The 20318-nt window shown below is 45.5% G+C and overlaps 2 protein-coding genes across 5 annotated transcripts in view; one reads left to right on the top strand and one right to left on the bottom strand.

Moving 5' to 3' along the window:
* The first annotated feature begins 2105 nt into the window (after positions 1-2105).
* On the top strand, positions 2106-13031 carry rassf6 (Ras association domain family member 6). Its single transcript, XM_031577713.2, has 11 exons — positions 2106-2397; positions 4126-4205; positions 4771-4849; positions 5162-5325; positions 6338-6447; positions 8607-8800; positions 9191-9292; positions 9716-9767; positions 10074-10192; positions 11577-11674; positions 12489-13031. The coding sequence occupies exons 2-11, from the start codon at positions 4144-4146 to the stop codon at positions 12565-12567; spliced, it is 1059 nt and encodes a 352-aa protein (XP_031433573.1). The 5' UTR covers positions 2106-2397; positions 4126-4143; the 3' UTR covers positions 12568-13031.
* A 3763-nt stretch (positions 13032-16794) lies between these two features.
* Positions 16795-20318, bottom strand: part of si:busm1-57f23.1 (uncharacterized protein LOC368621 homolog) — a 9160-nt gene continuing 5636 nt past the window's right edge. For all 4 annotated transcript variants that reach the window (XM_031577262.2, XM_012839974.3, XM_031577264.1 and 1 more), the window contains 3 exons: positions 18576-18727; positions 17573-17674; positions 16795-16953 (listed from right to left, as the gene is read on the bottom strand). In XM_031577262.2, the coding sequence (XP_031433122.1) occupies positions 16873-16953; positions 17573-17674; positions 18576-18727 (335 nt within the window). In that variant the 3' untranslated portion in view covers positions 16795-16872. The remainder of the gene's footprint in view (positions 16954-17572; positions 17675-18575; positions 18728-20318) is intronic.

The raw sequence follows: 20318 nt of genomic DNA, 5'->3' as shown, positions 1-20318 counted from the left end.
ACACACAGTCACCATGGTAACCACGATAGGCGTACAGAGGAGCCTCACAGGAAACATCCCAGCAGCACGCGATAAAGACGTCAATCTGCCACGCAGCTGTTCAACACAGTAGAAGAGACGGGATCCATTACTGCATAACATCCATATCAAAAGAGCTGTGCAGTGCAGAGCAGAGGAGGAGGAAGATGTGCTCACATGAAAGACCCCTCCTGAGGCGCCATGAGAGAGGAAGAGTGTGTGTGTGTGTGTGTGTGTGTGTGTGCGTGTGCGTGTGCGTGTGTGCGAGTGTGTGTGTGTGTGTGTGTGTGTGTGTATGTCTGTGTGTGTGTGTGTGTGTGTGTGTGTGTGTGACAAGATGGGGTTTGAGGTCTGGAATGAATCCAGGGCAGTGACTGCTGTAGGCTTTTACAAATTAACAGACATTTGGAATCTGGTTCAGAGTTATCCGTCACCAAGTTATTTAGAATACTTTAAAGAGTTATGTTACACATGAGCAACTTTCATGGATACTAATAACGATTAATAATAACAATAATAATAATAATAATAATGTTATGGGCCTTGCATATATAACATACAAACTTCATTGAATGAATTGTTTGTTAATTGTTTTGCCAATATAAGACTTCCCATAATATGACATCATTGTTATAGTGTAAGTATAAGAGCGTGTTAATGATCAGTGTGTTCATAATCATTATAATACGGGTAGATGAAATCAAGCATTCTGATTGGTTGAAAGGAGGTCACGGGTGTACAGTATTGAGCCATAATGTACTGTACAGCTGTTTACATTTACCTCAGCGTTCCATATGAGTGCACACTCAAAATATACTACCTTAGTTAGAAAAAAAATGGCGGACCAAATCTCTGTAGACCATCGTATTTGTACCTAAAAGTTTTTAGTTTTACTTTTTTTTGCTTAGATTTTTAGAAAGTTACCGAGAAATAGAGACTGTACAATATAAAAACCCCATTATTGTAACCGAAAAATACGTCTAAGAGGATTTGAGAGGTGTATGAGCCACCTATCAAAGGTTAGCATGCTACTAGCCGTTAGCGATTAGCAAGTCCTCTGTGTTTTTCCCAACTTTCTTTTCCGACATTTACATTTATCTTGTACATAATCCATCCCCATAAACCGGAGATTTCAAGAGTAGAGATGCCTTTCAATATGCAGTTTCAGGATGGGTGAACGACACCAAGATATGGCATTTGGAGACAAAAACAATATGTATGAGATCACAGGACATGTATCCTGGATCTTATCAAAGCTAACCGTTCCTGAGCAAGCAAGCAATATGGGCTAACGAGTTGTAGCCAAATCCCAAAGGGCTAAACAGCTCGCTAGTTATTAGCACTCTAGCTTGCTTAGGAGAGTTTAGCTCTAATAAGACACAGCAATTATTCACGATTGTATCAATTGTATATCTAGGTTTTCTCTGGCGACTGTTGTCGCATCCATCAGCACAACATATCCCGGGCATTTTTTACTTTCTGTGGGTTGTGACCGTAAACAGCTCGCTAGCTATTACCACTTTAGCTTGCTCAGGAGAGTATCTATCAAACGTGATGTTCCAAATGTTGTTTGTCTGTTGCATAGCAACAGCCACACATTTGGGGACTATTTTCTCTAGAGCAGGGGTGGCGAACCTGCGGCTCGCGAGCTGCATGCGGCTCTTTGCCGGCTGACGTGCGGCTCGGCTCCAGCTCGAGTGCTCACTGACTTTTCTCTTGGTGTACAGAATTTTCATATTGTAAAATAAACATCTAAAATGCATATGCATATATTTGGCAATACAGACAAAAAGCTGTCCGAAATGTGTCTGATTTGAATATAAATGTGTCTGATTGGAATAGAAATGTGTGTGATTGAAATAGAAATGGTAAAAGCAGTGTCCCCTATCAGCCAGGTGTGAGGTTTGTACCTGTGGGTGTGTTTTCCAGGTGTGGGGTTTGTACCTGTGGGTGTGTTTGTACCTGTGGGTGTGTTTGTGCCTGTGGGTGTGTTTGCCAGGTGTGAGGTTTGTACCTGTGGGTGTGTTTTCCAGGTGTGGGGTTTGTACCTGTGGGTGTGTTTGTACCTGTGGGTGTGTTGAGGCAAGCCCAGCGGTCTCTGCTCACTCTGACTAAAGGTGAGTCATATCACACTACAGTCGTCCTCCCCCTCTCAACGCCACCTAACGCAGTAACGCACATCGACCCGCCGCCCCTCTCACGGCCACCTCCGCAGGAACGCACATCGACCCGTCGTTTGGATTCACCTTCAGATTCAGAGCATTCAGAAGACGCCGGAAGCCCTCGATCATCTGACACCACTGTCTTTGGAGGAATGTGATCGAATGTGATCGAATGTGATTGAATGCTGACGAAGAGTTTCATATTGAACACGGACGGGTAAGTAGAAGTGGAAACGTAGTTTTGCTTTCGCTGTTTGGTTTGAACAGGTGCTATCATGTAGCGCACAGCTCACACTCACAGACACGGGCAGGGCAGGACCCAGATTTCCAGCTTGTGTGTGTCTCCTCCTGTTCTGTAACAGGAGATGAATGGTATGTGTAGGTTCACAACGGTGCCTTTTGGTGGCTACGTGTGAATGAGACATTAAAAAAAAAATGACTTCAAAGTCGTCTGTGAAGCCTTCCCAGCCTTGGAATTCAAGGGTCTGTAATCATTTGTCACGTTCCTCTTCCTGCAGCCTAGGGAGTGTTAGCACACACACCTCTTTCTGCAGCCTAGGGAGTGTTAGCACACACACCTCTTTCTGCTGACTAGAGAGTATTAGCACACAGACCTCTTCCTGCAGACTAGAGAGTGTTAGCACACAGACCTCTTCCTGCAGGCTAGGGAGTGTTAGCACACAGAATCAGAATCAGAATCAGGTTTTATTGGCCAAGTAAGTTTGCACAAACAAGGAATTTGACTTGGTGAAGTAAAGTGGCACTCAATGTGCTAACACAAAATATACATTACAACATACTGAAGCACAGCTGTCCCCTCGGGCCACACACACACACACACACACACACACACACACATTGTGTTGGGAGCGGAGCGGAGCGGAGTAATAGTGGATCCAGAGACATCACAGGGTTTGCTCTCTCAGTCTCTCTGTGGCTGTCAGGAGTTCGGACTCCTCCGTTGTGCAACGAGGTTATTGACACAGATATGTTGACACAAGAGGCTCAGCTAGCGATCGGTGCGCTGCAGTGGAGTGCTCTTTCAAGTGTATCTGTGATTTGTGAGGGCACAGGGCACAGAGCATGTTCAAACATGACAGGACACACACACACACACACACACACACACACACAGGAACACATACACACACACATGCACACACACACACACCATGCCTTCCACATACCTCTAAGGCTTTTCCAAAGAGACGAACTCAAACACACTAAATGTTCAGTGGTAGTCTACATGAGAACTCATTCAGAGGGGCAAAGCCAGCGAAACAGCTGGGCAGGGCAGGATGGCCTTCCTCTGACTTCCTCATTCTGTCCTGTGCGGAGAGACATTCCTAAGCCTGACAGCATGCAAGTTTAGACACTGAACCGCCGGGAGACGAAAGAGACACGCATGACTCGGTTTCACGCAGCTTTGAAATAGGATTAAAAAAAAAAAAAAAAAAAATACAATTAAACTTGACATTATAATACACACTTAAACACATCCACCCAGACAAACATGGACACTCGATCGCTCTCTCTCTCTCTCTCTTTCTCTGTATGAGAGGCTGTGTGTGTGTGTGCCTGTGTGTGTATCGCTCTGTGTGTGTGTGTGTGCCTGTGTGTGTGTGTGTGTGCCTGTGTGTGTGTGTGCATGTGTGTGTGTGTGTGTGCATGTGTGTGTATCGCTGTGTGTGTGTGTGTGCATGTGTGTGTGTGTGTGTGCCTGTGTGTGTATCGCTCTGTGTGTGTGTGTGCATGTGTGCATGTGTGTGTGCCTGTGTGTGTATCGCTGAGTGTGTGTGTGTGCATGTGTGTGTGTGCATGTGTGTGTGTGTGTGTGCCTGTGTGTGTATCGCTCTGTGTGTGTGTGTGCATGTGTGTGTCACGTCACTGTGTATTTGCGTGGGAAAGTGGGTACCAGTAAACGCTTGCCGCCATTGTCCCTCAGATCTGCCTGCTGGTGAAGATGCAGACGGGCAGCAGACCTCCATCTGTCATTCACATCGGGGATGGGAGGGCTTTCTCCAGGTATGCTCCCCCACTCCCCCCCCCCCCCCCCCCCCACGCCCCCCACGCCCCCCACGCCAATCACATCAGTGTCCAGCGCCGTCTGCCAGGGTCCCGCTCTGGGCTTTGGGTTGAACAGAATGACTATTGTCCCTCTGTTCCTGTTGTAGTTCATGAGAATGAAGGGCCGACAGTGGTACAGGAGGTAGAGAAGTCGTTTAGTGATCAGAAGGTTGCTAGTTCGATTCCCTGTCGAAGCGTCCTGTGCAGTGTGCCATCAGTGTAAAAAATGTAAAATGTGTATACATCCTTGTAAGTCGCTTTGGATAAAAGCGTCTGCTAAATGTAAATGTATCTGGCATTATTATAGCCTGCAAAGCAATGAAGCACAGCTGGTCGCCTTAGGACAGTCTGTAAATATAACTAACTATGTCATTATTATGGAATAATGTTTGGATTTTCAAAAAGAAAAATCCTGGGGTTTGAAACAAACTATAGTAAAGCTAATAACGATGATGAAGAATTGGTCAGAGTTTGTTATTTATGCCTCTTTCCAAACTCTCAAACTCATTTGCCCCCCCTTTAGGGCTGAATTTCTGTCATTGCTGGACACGTACAACTGCTTCTTAAGAGATGAACCTCATCTGCATCTCCACTCGACTGAGGTAGGAGCTTTCATTCCAGAATCAGTGTCTTGCTACTAACTACACCGCTACTCCCAAGGATTCAATTCAATTCAATTCAAAAAGGCTTTATTGGCATGACTGCATACAATACAACGTTGCCAAAGCATGTTTACATAAAATGTACAAGCACAATTAACATAAATAAATACAAAAACAAACAATAAGTTATAGGTGGTAATCTACACAGACATCTACAGACAGTCAGATGATTCTGAATTGTTGGTATTCGGGGGGGTGGAATGTTCAACTAGATAGCTAGCTAGATGCTGCCCTCTACTGTTGGTTCTGCAGAATGCTGGAGAGGTGACAGTGGAAGGCTTTCTGGTGATCTCCTGGGGTGTGAAGAGACCCATCCGGCTGATGATCCAGGACGAGAAGCCCATTCTGCCGCCGTGTGAAAAACCACAGTCACCCCTGGAGTCTCCAGACCCCATCAGTCCCCTAGGGGGACGCAGGTTAGAACATGATGCCACATTTACACACACACACACACCACACCATTTACTTTTACATTTACATTTAGTCATTTAGCAGGCGCTTTTATCCAAAGCATGTATACACATTTTTACATTTACACTGACAGCACACTGCACATCAGGAGCAATTAGGGGTTCAGTGTCTTGCTCAAGGACGCTTCGACAGGGAATTGAACGAACAACCTTCTGATTACTAAACGACTTCTCTACCTCCTGTACCACTGTCGGCCCTTATAGACGCCGTATGATGCCACATATAGCAACCACCTGTGTCACTAATGCTGCCCCAAACGCCCTGTGTTTCTCCCCCAAAGGCCACCTGTGTTTCAGCTTCAAAGGCCCCCTGTTTTTCTGCCCCTAAGGCCCTGTGTGTTTCTGCCCCAAAGGCCACCTGTGTTTCTGCCCCAAAGGCCCTGTGTGTTTCTGCCCCAAAGGGCCTGTGTTTCTGCCCCAAAGGGCCTGTGTTTCTGCCCCAAAGGGCCTGTGTTTCTGCCCCAAACGCCCTGTGTTTCTGCCCCAAACGCCCTGTGTTTCTGCCCCAAACGCCCTGTGTTTCTGCGCCAAAGGATCTGTGTTTCTGCCCCAAAGGCCCTGTGTTTCTGGCCCTGTGTTTCTGCGCCAAAGGCCCTGTGTCACTAATGCTGCCCCAAATGCCCTGTGTTTCTGACCCAAACGCCACCTGTGTTTCTGCCCAAAAGGCCACCTGTGTTTCTGCCCCAAAGGCCCTGTGTTTCTGTTAGGGCTTAGGGCTATGGCTAGGGCTAGCAGATTCACATTATACAGAGCCCTTATTTCATGTATTCCTTTATTTTTAATACAATGTATTTGTGATCTTTTGACAATAGCATCTAACTCAGACTCAGCCCTGAAAAACAAGTAAAAAATAAAAAAAAAACATAAATCCAGACATTTACAAGACACACTATCAAGCTTTTTTCCATTCAGGCTGACGTTGCTAACACACCAACATGCTGTTTCATGTTCTTCCCAGGGGTATGACGCGCTGGGGGGAATATGACAATCTCCTCCGCATCGATGAGCTGGAGGAGAGCAGGCGCTCCACGCCAAACACGCTAGAGGACTCTCCCGTCCTCCCGAGAGGTTTGAACTTCTCCTTTTTTTTTAACTTTGAACTTTTGTCTGTTACCAATGACTTTACTGACTGCAAAACACAAGTTATTGTTTTTTTTCCTAAAAAGTTTATTTTGCACTTATTAATGATTGCAATTTCACATTAACTGTGGGGTAAATATTAAGTTTATGTTATTATTTAATCCTGGTTTCATTTCTTTACATCACAAAAATCTACCATTAGTTTAAATCAAATTGGCTACTTCACTGTGCAAATTATTTAGTTTAAAACGACTGTCGTCGAAGCGGATTTATATGCATTTAAGTTTTCATTGTTAGCCTAAATTCCTGTAGCCTAAAAGTGGTCCCAAGACTCTTGTGGATGTGATGACAAAAGAACATTTGAAATGATGAAGTTGGTGTCACTGCACTACTAAAGAGGTCAACAGAGGTCAACATTCATCATCAAGGGCATCATTAAGGCTGCCACCTAAACCAGAGGCCCCCACTCCCAAGCCCCTGCAGCAGAGAGAACTGATCTCAGAACTGCTCTTAACACACAACTGCTCTTAACACACAACTGCTCTTAACACACAACTGCTCTTAACACAGAACTGCTCTTAATACAGAACTGCTCTTAACACAGAACTGCTCTTAACACAGAACTGCTCTTAACACAGAACTGCTCTTAATACAGAACTGCTCTTAACACAGAACTGCTCTTAACACAGAACTGCTCTTAATACAGACCTGCTCTTAATGAAGAACTGCTCTTAACGCAGACCTGCTCTTAATACAGCTACACACAGACCTGCTCTTAACACAGACCTGCTCTTAACACAGCTCCACTGTAACACAGAAATAGAAAAGAGATGGCTGGAACAACAAACAGTCGGCCACGTTTAGAGAGGCAACGAATTCAAGATGGGCAACAACACTTAGATTTAATTACGTTTCTTTACAACAACAACACTTAGATTTAATTAAAAAGCACAGAGGTTTTGTCTATCAGGGTTTCTCTTCTTAATTTAAACATAAATGTCTAAAAAACTCTATATGTTTTTTGTGTGAAGTGAAATCAGGAAACATGCTGGTTTCCTGCTCTTAAGGGGGAGGCTGTGGTCGTGGTCGTGTTTGTGTTTGTGTTTGTGTTTGTGTCTGTGTCTATGTCTGTGGTCGTGGTCGTGTTTGTGTTTGTGTCTGTGTCTGTGTCTGTGTCTGTGTCTGTGTCTGTGTCTGTGTTTGTGTTTGTGTTTGTGTTTGTGTTTGTTCGTGTTTGTGTGTGTGTTTGTGTGTGTGTGTGTGTGTTTGTGTTTGTGTCTGTGTTTGTGTTTGTGTTTGTGTTTGTGTTTGTGTTTGTGTCTGTGTTTGTGTTTGTGTTTGTTCGTGTTTGTGTGTGTGTGTGTGTGTGTGTGTGTGTGTTTGTGTTTGTGTTTGTGTGTTTGTGTGTGTGTTTGTGTTTGCATTTGCATGTTCCCCTTCAGGCGTGCTAGTGGTGTAACAGGAGGCTTCATAAACGGGCACTCCCCCTTGAGTAGTGACAGAATCTCAATGAGCACGCTTAAGTTGAAGAAGGGACCGGAGAGTTGAAGTCAGGTTTCTGTAGTTTATTTTCGGCGTGGAGACCCCCTCAGCTTGGTGCTCAGAGCAAGGCCTACCTGATAGCAGAATATGTAGGCATTTATACAATTCAGTCAGGTAGAATACAATAGGGGAGGGGATGACCACACCCTTTAGGTGAGAGGAAGGGGGAGACAGTGGGGTGAGGGGTTCACCTATGGGGGGAGGGGGGTGATACCAGGGTACAAAGGGTCTTAGCAGGAAGGAGCCTATCTGGGGGGGGAAGGGTTCACAAGCCACTTGTTCAGGTCTCAGTGAGACAGACAGAGTACACATCCAAAATGAGTTGCAGATACAAAATAAGGCTATAGTTAATGTCTTACAACAACAGAATAGCAATATTTCCAGTTCCATCAGTAGCCTCCCACACTGCCAGCATCAGCCAGGGCAGGGCCTACTTCTAATCACCTCCCCTTGACACTGACTGTGACCGCCTACTTCTAATCACCTCCCCTTGACACTGACTGTGGCCGCCTTTACTACCATGAGAGCCAGAAGCCCTTTCTTTGCATGAGTCCCTGGAGATGTTCACCACCCCTGACAGTTAACCACCCTTTCCCCCTTCTCAGTGCTCAGCGGTTATGAGAGCAAGACCCTGCAGTCACCCCGCCCAAAGCCCATCACGGAGGAGAGCTCCGTCCTCTTCCGCACCCTCAGCGACGCCTCGCTCGTGAAGAAGAGGGTCAAGAGCAAGACGGTTGCCGAGAGACAACGCGCCCGGCAACACCGTTTCTCCATCAACGGACACTTCTACAACTATAAGGTCACATGGGATGTAGGGGAGGGGAGAGGGCTCTGATTGGATAAAGGGTAGGGGAGGGGGAGGGCTATCTGATTGGATAAAGGGTAGGGGAGGGCTATCTGATTGGATAAAGGGTAGGGGAGGGGGAGGGCTATCTGATTGGATAAAGGGTAGTGGGAGGGCTATATGATTGGATAAAGGGGAGGGGACAGGGCCATCTGATTGGATAAAGGGTAGGAGAGGGCTATCTGATTGGATAAAGGGTAGGGGGAGGGCTATCTGATTGGATAAAGGGGAGGTGAGAGGGCTATCTGATTGGATGTGGGTAGTTCATTGTGGAGGAAGAGCGAATGTTAGATTTTCATTTTTTCATTTGTGTTCCTTGTTTGTGAACCCATGATGGCTGAGTAGACGTCCATCTTCACGCCGTCGTACGGCGCCACCTCGAGAGTGCGCACCCACAGCGGCATGAGCACGGAGGAGGTCATCGGTCAGCTCCTGCACAAGTTCAAGGTTCATCTCTTCATGCTCCTGCTGCACATTACTGCCTCGGACTCGTCTCCAGGGTGTTTCAGTTGCCATGACACATACACGAGGCATTTAGTAGCCATTTCTATAACCTCTGATAGAAGGAAGCACACTGTAATGCTTGCTTGCTTTGTGACTGTTTGTGTGTTTTTATACCCGCTCTCCTCAGATAGAGAACGACCAAAATGAGAGAAGGAAACACACTTGTATGCTTGCTTGCTTTGTGACAGTTTGTGTGTTTTATACCCGCTCTCCTCAGATAGAGAACGACCTGGTTATTGTGACAGTTTGTGTGTTTTATACCCGCTCTCCTCAGATAGAGAACGTGACAGTGTGTGTGTTTTATAACCCGCTCTCCTCAGATAGAGAACGTGACAGTGTGTGTGTTTTATACCCCGCTCTCCTCAGATAGAGAACGACCAAAATGAATTTGCCCTCTACTGCATTCACCAGAGTGGGGGTAGGTGTCCTATCATGGCCGTGACGTCATTTCTACACATTTCTATCACGTCACGTTAGACATTGCCGTGACTTCATCTCTACACATCACGTTAGACTAAAGGGAGACAAAATAGACAGTGCTTATGTCAAGCTTCATCAGTGCATTCACCGAACCCTTCGTATTTGGAAAAATAGAATATGATTTCTTCAAAACATAGGTATATATAAAAACGGCCCGACATTGCTAGTGTGAACCGGGCTATACTGTGTGTGTCTTGACCCCTGCCGAACCCCTGAGAGTGACTCAACGTATTCTATTCCACAGAGAGGAGAAAGCTGGGCTCCTCGGAGCTGCCGCTGCTGGAGCGGATTCTCCAGGGTCCCTCAGAGAGCATCATGAGGGTCTTCCTCATGGACACGGACGAGCAGGAGGTCAGCAACGATGTGAGTGCCACGGGTCCTCTCTCTCTCACACTCACACTCTCTCACTGGTCCTCTCTCTCTCACACACTCACACACTCTCACTGGTCCTCTCTCTCACACACACACGCTCAGCTGGTTATTGGCAGACCACTGGTCCTCTCTCTCTCAGCTGGTTATTGGCAGACCCTCTCTCTCACTCTCTCTCAGCTGGTTATTGGCTGACCACTGGTCATCTCTCTCTCACTCTCTCTCAGCTGGTTATTGGCAGACCCTCTCTCTCACTCTCTCTCAGCTGGTTATTGGCTGACCACTGGTCATCTCTCTCTCACTCTCAGCTGGTTATTGGCTGACCACTGGTCCTCTCTCTCTCACACTCTCAGCTGGTTATTGGCAGACCACTGGTATCTCTCTCTCTCTCTCTCTCTCAGCTGGTTATTGGCTGACCACTGGTCTCTCTCTCTCCCTCTCTCTCTCTCTCTCTCTCAGCTGGTTATTGGCAGACCACTGGTCATCTCTCTCTCTCTCTCTCAGCTGGTTATTGGCAGACCACTCGTCCTCTCTCTCTCTCTCTCTCAGCTGGTTATTGGCAGACCACTGGTCCTCTCTCTCTCATCTGGTCATTGGCAGACCTCTGGTCCTCTCTCTCTCACTCTCTCACTCTCTCTCTCTCTCTCACACTCACACTCACACTCTCTCAGCTGGTTATTGGCAGACCACTGGTCCTCTCTCTCTCACTCTCTCTCTCTCTCAGCTGGTCATTGGCAGACCACTGGTCCAAATGAAGCTGTGTAAATGAAGCTGTGTATTGGTTGAGGTAGGCCACTCAGGGTCACTTCATGGCAATGATCTGAAGACTCAGACGATGCCTACCAGAGTATGCCAACCAGAGTATGCCTACCAGAGTATGCCAACCAGAGTATGCCAACCAGAGTATGCCAATCATTCGAATCAAACAACTCTCCCAGTGGCCACTTTAACCTGTCCACATGTTCATTCATCTATCGTCCTCAGCACTAGTCCCGCCTTGTTCCTGCCTGACTGCCACCAGCTTTACCGTGAGCCCCTCTGCCCCTCAAGTCCTCCACACATTTTGAATAATTTGACCTTTGACCTGCGTCTGCCAATGAATACAATGTGACAGTTATTTGACCTTCCACAGTATGTTGTGTTTGTCACCTGATGTCTAGTCTCTTGTTGGAGTTGTTTGTGTGGCTCTCCCTGCATGAGATGAAGTTTTCAGAGCACAACTCAAAGTGTCAACAAGACAACATGGGCTGTCTTCTGCTGGCCAAGACATTTAGACGCACTTGACTGACGTGGCTCTGAATGAACTTTGAGTTCTCAGAGAAAAAGTGGCTATGAAATAGTAACTGGGCTCACACTACATATCCTGGCTTTTTTTCAGGTGGCGCAGTATCTAAACCTAGAGCTGCCCATCCTGGAGAGGGTCCTCTGGGGTTTAGAAGAGGAGGAGAATCAGCAGATCCGAAGGATCATCTCAAAGTAAGCGTCTCCAGTCCTACTGACACTGTTAGCTTCTCCAGTTATACTGTTAGCTTCTACTGACACGGTTAGCTTCTACTGACACTGTTAGCTTCTGTTAGCTTCTCCACTGTTAGCTTCTACTGACACTGTTAGCTTCTGTTAGCTTCTACTGACACTGTTAGCTTCTCCAGTGCTACTGACACTATTAGCTTCTACTGACACTGTTAGCTTCTCCAGTGCTACTGACACTGTTAGCTTCTACTGACACTGTTAGCTTCTCCAGTGCTACTGACACTGTTAGCTTCTGTTAGCTTCTCCAGTCCTACTGACACTGTTAGCTTCTGTTAGCTTCTCCAGTGCTACTGACACTGTTAGCTTCTGTTAGCTTCTCCAGTGCTACTGACACTGTTAGCTTCTCCAGTGCTACTGACACTGTTAGCTTCTCCAGTGCTACTGACACTGTTAGCTTCTCCAGTGCTACTGACACTGTTAGCTTCTGTTAGCTTCTCCAGTGCTACTGACACTGTTAGCTTCTCCAGTGCTACTGACACTGTTAGCTTCTCCAGTGCTACTGACACTGTTAGCTTCTGTTAGCTTCTCCAGTGCTACTGACACTGTTAGCTTCTCCAGTGCTACTGACACTGTAAGCTTCTCCAGTGCTACTGACACTGTTAGCTTCTGTTAGCTTCTCCAGTGCTACTGACACTGTTAGCTGTTAGCATAAACTACTACACGCACCACTCCCAGGAGACTCTGGGCCTTATTCTCTTTCTGCAGGCATTGCCTGAAAGTCATCTATGAAAGGGCTAAAGACGTCTTCTTGCCCCCTCAGGTATCGACAACAGCACCACCTTTTAAACCAATGGCTGAATTCGAGGCTGGCAGGCAAGACAGAGTGTGACACTGTGTGACCAGGACCGGCTGGACCGGCAGGACTGGCTGGCCCGGCTGGTGTTCTGGACCGGCAGGACTGGCTGGTGTTCTGGTGTTCTGTCAGCATCCTGTTTGGGTGGATGTGGCACAGTTAAACTCTCTACTGGATGGAAGTTGTGACTGTGGTCCAGTAATGTTGTGAGACTGATGTTTATAAGTTGTGATTGCGGTCCAGTAATGTTGTGAGACTGATGTTTATAAGTTGTGATTGTGGTCCAGTAATTTTGTGAGACTGATGTTTATAAGTTGTGATTGTGGTCCAGTAATGTTGTGAGACTGATGTTTATAAGTTGTGATTGTGGTCCAGTAATGTTGTGAGACTGATGTTTATAAGTTGTGATTGTGGTCCAGTAATGTTGTGAGACTGATGTTTATAAGCTTTTTATGGGTGTATATATGGTTTACAGTTGGAATATGATTATGTGAATAAATGTCTTGTTACCCACACTCAGAGGTTTCATTTCTCAACTGCTGACAACTTTTAGATCAGTGACCAAGGACCACTTAGCCAATAAAAAAAAAACTTGCGGACCATCTAACTAAACATAGCACAAAAAGTAAGGACATTTGTGTTTGGTAGATTATTTCTTTGTTGTAACAATGCTTCTTGGCAATAAATCCTATACCGTTGGAAAGCCTGTTTATTTCCCTTTTACATGATGCCACATTTGTAAGGAACATGCATTTGGGGGATGAGCAGCAGAGTTGAGTATGTCACTCCTACTCTACTCTAATCTATTCTACTCTCTGGGCCAAGTGGGCTCCAGCCTCCCGAGACAGCAAAGTGGAAGACAAGCAAAACATTTCAATCTGTTCAAAATGACATGAAATGACCTAGAGAAGCATTTAAATGCATTTTCCTTCAGAGGGCTACACAAAGGACTGTGTTTATCATTTGTGAGTTTTATTTGTTTATTTTTGGGCAGGGGCTCTAAAGACCAAGGCCTTCCCATTTCTGTGAATAAGTCTGCAGTCGAGACATTCTTACCGTTACACAAAAGAACAGTATGTGTTTGAATAAGTCTGCAGTGGAGATATTCTTACTGTCACACGAAAGAACAGTAATGTGGAAGTACCTTTTTAGCCATGTCACAGGTCTCGAGGTCAGCGTTCTCAGACTTGCGACACTGACACTCAGTTTTGTCCATGTTTGCTCCTTAGTGTATGAGGTCAAAGGTGAATATTTATGTAACTACACAAAAATACAGCATTCATGTTAATGAAAGACGTTGCCTGAACATCAACATGAAAGGTAAATAAACACATCAAAAAAACTGCCAGCATGAATTTGCCTCCAGAACTAATGCTGATGACAGACAAAACCTAAACACACACACAGAGACACACACACACACACACAAACAATACTCAACACCAGTCTTTCTCTCTTTCACCATGGGCTGCAGTGGCAGCAGTTAGGCGGAGACCAGCAGTCAGGCGGAGACCAGTGACAGGAGGATGAGGATGAGCAGGGCCATGGTCACAGCAGTGCAGTGCAGTGGAGTGTCTCATCCAGACGGAGGGACAGAGACAGGTACACACAGACTGGGACAGAGACAGGTACACACAGACTGGGACAGATATGTCTCTCTCACTGTAAAGCTGAGCTCATGGCCATCCACTGATGCACTCACATACAGACACTGAGAGATGTTGAGTGATTTGCTGAATAGCGCCCTCTACTGATCATTGTGACTGGAAGGCTTCATGGTGATCTGAAGTATTTGACACATTTTGGTCATTTTGCTCAAGTCCCATTTCTGGCTGAGCCTCTGACCTCGTGTCTCTGTGAACTGGTCAGAACCGTTGCCTCCAGCCCAGAGTTGCTCACACACACATGTAGCCCTGTGACAAATACTCACACACACATGTAGCCCTGTGACACACACACACACATGTAGCCCTGTGACACACACACACACACTTCAGCCCAGAGTGGCTCACACACACATGTAGCCCTGTGACACACACACACACACACACATGTAGCCCTGTGACACACACACACATGTACCCCTGTGACACACACACACATGTACCCCTGTGACACACACACACATGTAGCCCTGTGACACACACACACACGTGTAGCCCAGAGTTACTCACACACACATGTAGCCCCGTGACAAATACTCACACACACATGTAGCCCTGTGACACACACACATGTAGCCCTGTGACACACACACACATGTAGCCCTGTGACACACACACACATGTAGCCCTGTGACACACACACATGTAGCCCTGTGACACACACACACATGTAGCCCAGAGTTGCTCACACACACATGTAGCCCTGTGACACACACACATGTAGCCCTGTGACACACACACATGTAGCCCTGTGACACACACACACACATGTAGCCCTGTGACACACACACACACGTACCCCTGTGACACACACACACATGTAGCCCTGTGACACACACACACATGTAGCCCAGAGTTGCTCACACACACATGTAGCCCTGTGACACACACACATGTAGCCCTGTGACACACACACACATGTAGCCCAGAGTTGCTCACACACACATGTAGCCCTGTGACACACACACATGTAGCCCTGTGACACACACACATGTAGCCCAGAGTTGCTCACACACACATGTAGCCCTGTGACACACACACACATGTACCCCTGTGACACACACACACACACACACACATGTAGCCCTGTGACACACACACACATGTAGCCCAGAGTTGCTCACACACACATGTAGCCCTGTGACACACACATGTAGCCCTGTGACACACACACACACATGTAGCCCTGTGACGAACACTGCAGGATTGGCAGGACATGCTGGTTTTCCTCCAGCCGTGTGTGTTTGTGTGTGCTCAGTAAAACTCCCCTCTAAACGCCCTACTGGATGGAACTTGTGTTTGTGGTCCAGTAATATTGTGGGAATATGTGTTTATAGGCTTTTTATGGGTGTGCACACACACGCTTTACCGCTGAGCAGGACTCTTGTGGAGAAACTGTCAAATCTTGTTCCAGCGTACTGTGACACAGTTACACAGTTTCCACTTCTGTACTTCAGCAGAGGATGTCAGAAATATATATAAATATATATATATACAGTACCAGTCAAAAGTTTGGACACACCTTTCATTTTTAAGTGTTTTCTTTACTTTTACTATTTTCTACATTGTAGATTAATACTGAAAACATTTAAACTACGAAAGAACACATATGGAATTATGTACTAAACAAGAAAGTGTTATTTACCATGTAGAAATTAATAAAAGTAAAGAAAAAACTTCTCAAAAAATGAGAAGGTGTGTCCAAACTTTTGACTGGTACTGTATAATATATATAGTTTTAACCACTTTTAGAGACATGTTATTCAAACAAAGTTTATCCCAAAAGTCCTGATCCAGCAGTCCACAGACTGGGAGGATGAATCAGCACTGTTTAGATCGGGTTGCTAAGGGTTGGTGAGGGTTGCTAAGGGTGGGGCCGGTGCACAGCAGTGGAAAATGGCATCATGTCTGAAAATGAGTAATGACACTCAACTCAGTGCACCACTTTATTGGGCCGTTTCCCAGCGTCATGGAAACTAAAAAGTCTCTGAAAAGCTGACTGTGTCTCATTCATAACGGAGCATTTTCATGTCTTCTTGAGCAAAAGCTCACCACTGTATGTCCTGGTGAAGCTCTTTGACAGAACACACAGACCTGCGGAGACTTAAAACACACCCTTGAACAACAATGGAACACAATACACACTGGCGCGCTGTTGGACTGGAGTGACACGCTCTTTTAGTTTATTCACTTCTTCCAAACACAGATCCAAGGTTTAGGCTTTTAATAAACAACATTTTTCTAAAACACGCTACACTTCAACCCCCCCCAAAACCACATGAAAAGAAAAACACCTTCACATGAACAATAAATAATATCTTAAACCCTTAGAAGATTGCCAAAATGTTTGAAACTTTTAAAAACGTATAAAAAAAAGCTCATCCTCATTCAAAATCTGCTAAAACTTTACAAAAAGCAATCCTCCAATAGCAACCTCTCTAGACTGAATGAAGCCCCTATAAGGTATTGCATCCGTGAGCACAACACACACTCCTCATCTCTTGCATGAGTGTGTGTGAGATGAGTGTGTGTGAGATGAGTGTGTGTGAGATGAGAGTGTGTGAGATGAGTGTGTGTGCTGGTCAGTGTGTGAGATGAGTGTGTGTGCTGGTCAGTGTGTGAGATGAGTGTGTGTGATGACAGTGTGTGAGTGAGTGTGTGTGTGAGTGTGTGTGAGATGACACTCCTCATCTCTTGCATGACGTGGCCACCACTGTGAGCTCCTCATTGCGGGGGTTGTACTGGACATGGAAGTGACACTGCAGGCGCTGTGGAGACAGACACACACACACACACACACACACACACACACACACATTAGTGTGAGATCAAATACACACAACACACAACACATCACACAACACACACAACATTAGTGTGCGATCAAATACACACACACACACACACACACACACAACACACATAGTGTGTGATCAAATACACACACACACACACACACACACACACACACATTAGTGTGCGATCAAATACACACACAACACATCACACACACACATTAGTGTGAGATCAAACACACACAACACATCACACACACATTAGTGTGAGATCAAATACACACACAACACACACACATTAGTGTGAGATCAAATGGACCAACAAGCATCTCAGACACATTAGTGTGAGATCAAATACACACAACACACACACACACATCACACACACACACACACATTAGTGTGAGATCAAACACACACAACACATCCCAGAAACATTAGTGTGAGATCAAATGGACCAACAAGCATCTCGCAAATGTTTTCTAAGCTTTTACCTCTGGAAATAAAGTCAATTTAAAATACAAAGAAAAAACAATCAATTTCTATTGGCTATGATCTGGAGCATGATGTGTTTTTAAAAATGTGGAAGTACCTTTTTAGCCATGTCACAGGTCTCGAGGTCGGCGTTCTCAGTCTTGCGACACTTGGTCTTTCCAATGGTGGCATGTATCTTGTAGTTGATCAGATTGGTCACCTGTGTAAGTCCACAGTCAGAAGAGTGAGTGTCCAGAGCTGTACATCATCATCATCATCATTGTTTATTCAGGGAGAATTGACTGAGCACAGGGCTCTTTTGCAGCAATGCCCTGATTGAGGCTACATAGTACAGAAGAACAATACATAAACAAACCACAACAAAACAGACAAAATAAATTTAAAAAAAAACCACATTAAACAACTCAGAAATTAAGTATAAAAAAAAAAGTCCACTGCTATCTCACCAGCATTCACATATTTCATATTATGCCATAGAGATTACAGTAGACGCATTCCTCACAGGTTAGATAAATTCTACAGATCTCTAATATTTCATATTATGCTATGAAGATTACAGTAGATCCATTCCTTACGGGTTCGATAATTCTACAGATCTCTAATATTTCATGTTATGTTATGGAGATTACAGTAGATGCATTTCTCACAGGTAAGATCTCTAATATGTTCCTGTGGCTCAACCACAAGAGAAAAAAGCTCAGAACATAAGAAATAAAACATCAACGGTTTGATTCCCAGGGAGCACATACAGTACCAGTCAAAAGTTTGGACACACCTTCTCATTTTTTGAGAAGTTTTTTATTTACTTTTATTATTTTCTACATGGTAAATAACACTTTTTTTGTTTAGTACATCATTCCATATGTGTTCTTTCGTAGTTTAAATGTCTTCAGTATTAATCTACAATGTAGAAAATAATAAAAGTAAAGAAAACACTTTTGACTGGTACTGGTATGTTGATAAAAACATAACATGCCTCTACTGCTAAATGACTCCATGCTTGGGAATATGACGTGTGTGTGTGAGATGTATGTGTGTGTGTGTGTGTGTGTGGTGTGTGTGTGTGTGTGTGTAAATGACTCCATGTAAATGTTCGCTACCTGGGTCTCAGCTGACGAGACGTCGAGCAGTTTGAAGAACTTCTTGGCCTTTGACTCGGTGTTAAATTGCTCCACCGCCTTCTTGGCCGCCGCCTGGATTTCAGGGCTCTCTGGGCTCATGGCGTTCCATCCTCCCAGCAGCGGGACGTTCCCTACGGGCCACACACACACACACACACACACACACACACACACACACACACACGTCATCATCATCATCATCATCATCCCTACGGGCCGGTCATGACATAAACATCATCATCATCATCATCATCTTCATCATCATCATCATCATCCCTACGGGCCGGTCATGACATAAACATCATCATCTTCATCTCTACGGGCCGGTCATGACATAAACATCATCATCATCATCATCTTCATCATCTCTACGGGCCGGTCATGAAATAAACATCATCATCATCATCATCATCATCACCATCATCATCATCACCATCATCTTCATCATCTCTACGGGCCGGTTATGAAATAAACATCATCATCATCATCATCATCATTGTGCCACAGGAATCTGACCAGCACACACACTCATCTCACACACTGACCAGCACACACACTCATCTCACACACTGACCAGCACACTGACCAGCACACACACTCATCTCACACACTGACCAGCACACTGACCAGCGCACACACTCATCTCACACACTGACCAGCGCACACACTCATCTCACACACACTGACCAGCGCACACACTGACCAGCACACACACATCTCACACACCCATCTCACACACTGACCAGCACACACACTCATCTCACTCACTGACCAGCACACACACTCATCTCACACACACTCATCACACACACTCATCTCACACACACTCATCTCACACACACTGACCAGCACACACACTCATCACACACACTGACCAGCACACACACTCATCTCACACACTGACCAGCACACACACTCATCTCACACACTTACCAGCACACACACACTCATCTCACACACACTCATCTCACACACTGACCAGCACACACACACTCATCTCACACACACTCATCTCACACACTGACCAGCACACACACACTCATCTCACACACACTCATCTCACACACACTCATCTCACACACTGACCAGCACACACACACTGACCAGCACACACACTCATCTCACACACACTCATCACACACACACTCATCTCACACACACTCATCTCACACACACTGACCAGCACACACACTGACCAGCACACACACTCATCTCACACACACTCATCTCACACACTGACCAGCACACACACTGACCAGCACACACACTCATCTCACACACTGACCAGCACACACACTCATCTCACACACTGACCAGCACACACACTGACCGGCGCACACACTCATCTCACACACACTCATCTCACACACTGACCAGCACTAACACTCATCTCACACACACTCATCTCACACACTCATCTCACACACTCATCTCCTGCTCAGGACAACCCAAAGGATTCTCTTTATTACTCGTATTATTCAATGTGTACACATTTTATGTTATAAAACTAAAACTAAAACTCGTGAGGAGATAGCGAGGTGACCTCCTCCTTGTCATCAACATATTCCAGGCTTATCACTCTCTCCTCATCACCGAATACTTAGGGACAGTATAGTCTTTAGCGTCTTTAGCGTCACACACACACAGACACACACACACACACACACACACACACAGGGACAGTATAGTCTTGAGCGTCTTTAGCGTCACACACACACACAC

Source organism: Clupea harengus, chromosome 12 (assembly GCF_900700415.2).
Source record: "Clupea harengus chromosome 12, Ch_v2.0.2, whole genome shotgun sequence".
NCBI lineage: Eukaryota > Metazoa > Chordata > Actinopteri > Clupeiformes > Clupeidae > Clupea > Clupea harengus.
The sequence above is the reverse complement of the archived record's forward strand: the minus strand, read 5'-3'. Positions and strand labels throughout refer to the sequence as shown.

What these genes read in the sequence shown, in the direction of transcription:
- rassf6 (XM_031577713.2), top strand. Translation starts at nt 4,144, where the DNA reads ATGCAGACGGGCAGCAGACCTCCATCTGTCATTCACATCGGGGATGGG. An exon ending in CTGCATTCACCAGAGTGGGG is followed by an intron (nt 9,768 to 10,073) that starts GTAGGTGTCCTA and finishes TCTATTCCACAG; the next exon opens with AGAGGAGAAAGCTGGGCTCC. An exon ending in ATCCGAAGGATCATCTCAAA is followed by an intron (nt 11,675 to 12,488) that starts GTAAGCGTCTCC and finishes TTGCCCCCTCAG; the next exon opens with GTATCGACAACAGCACCACC.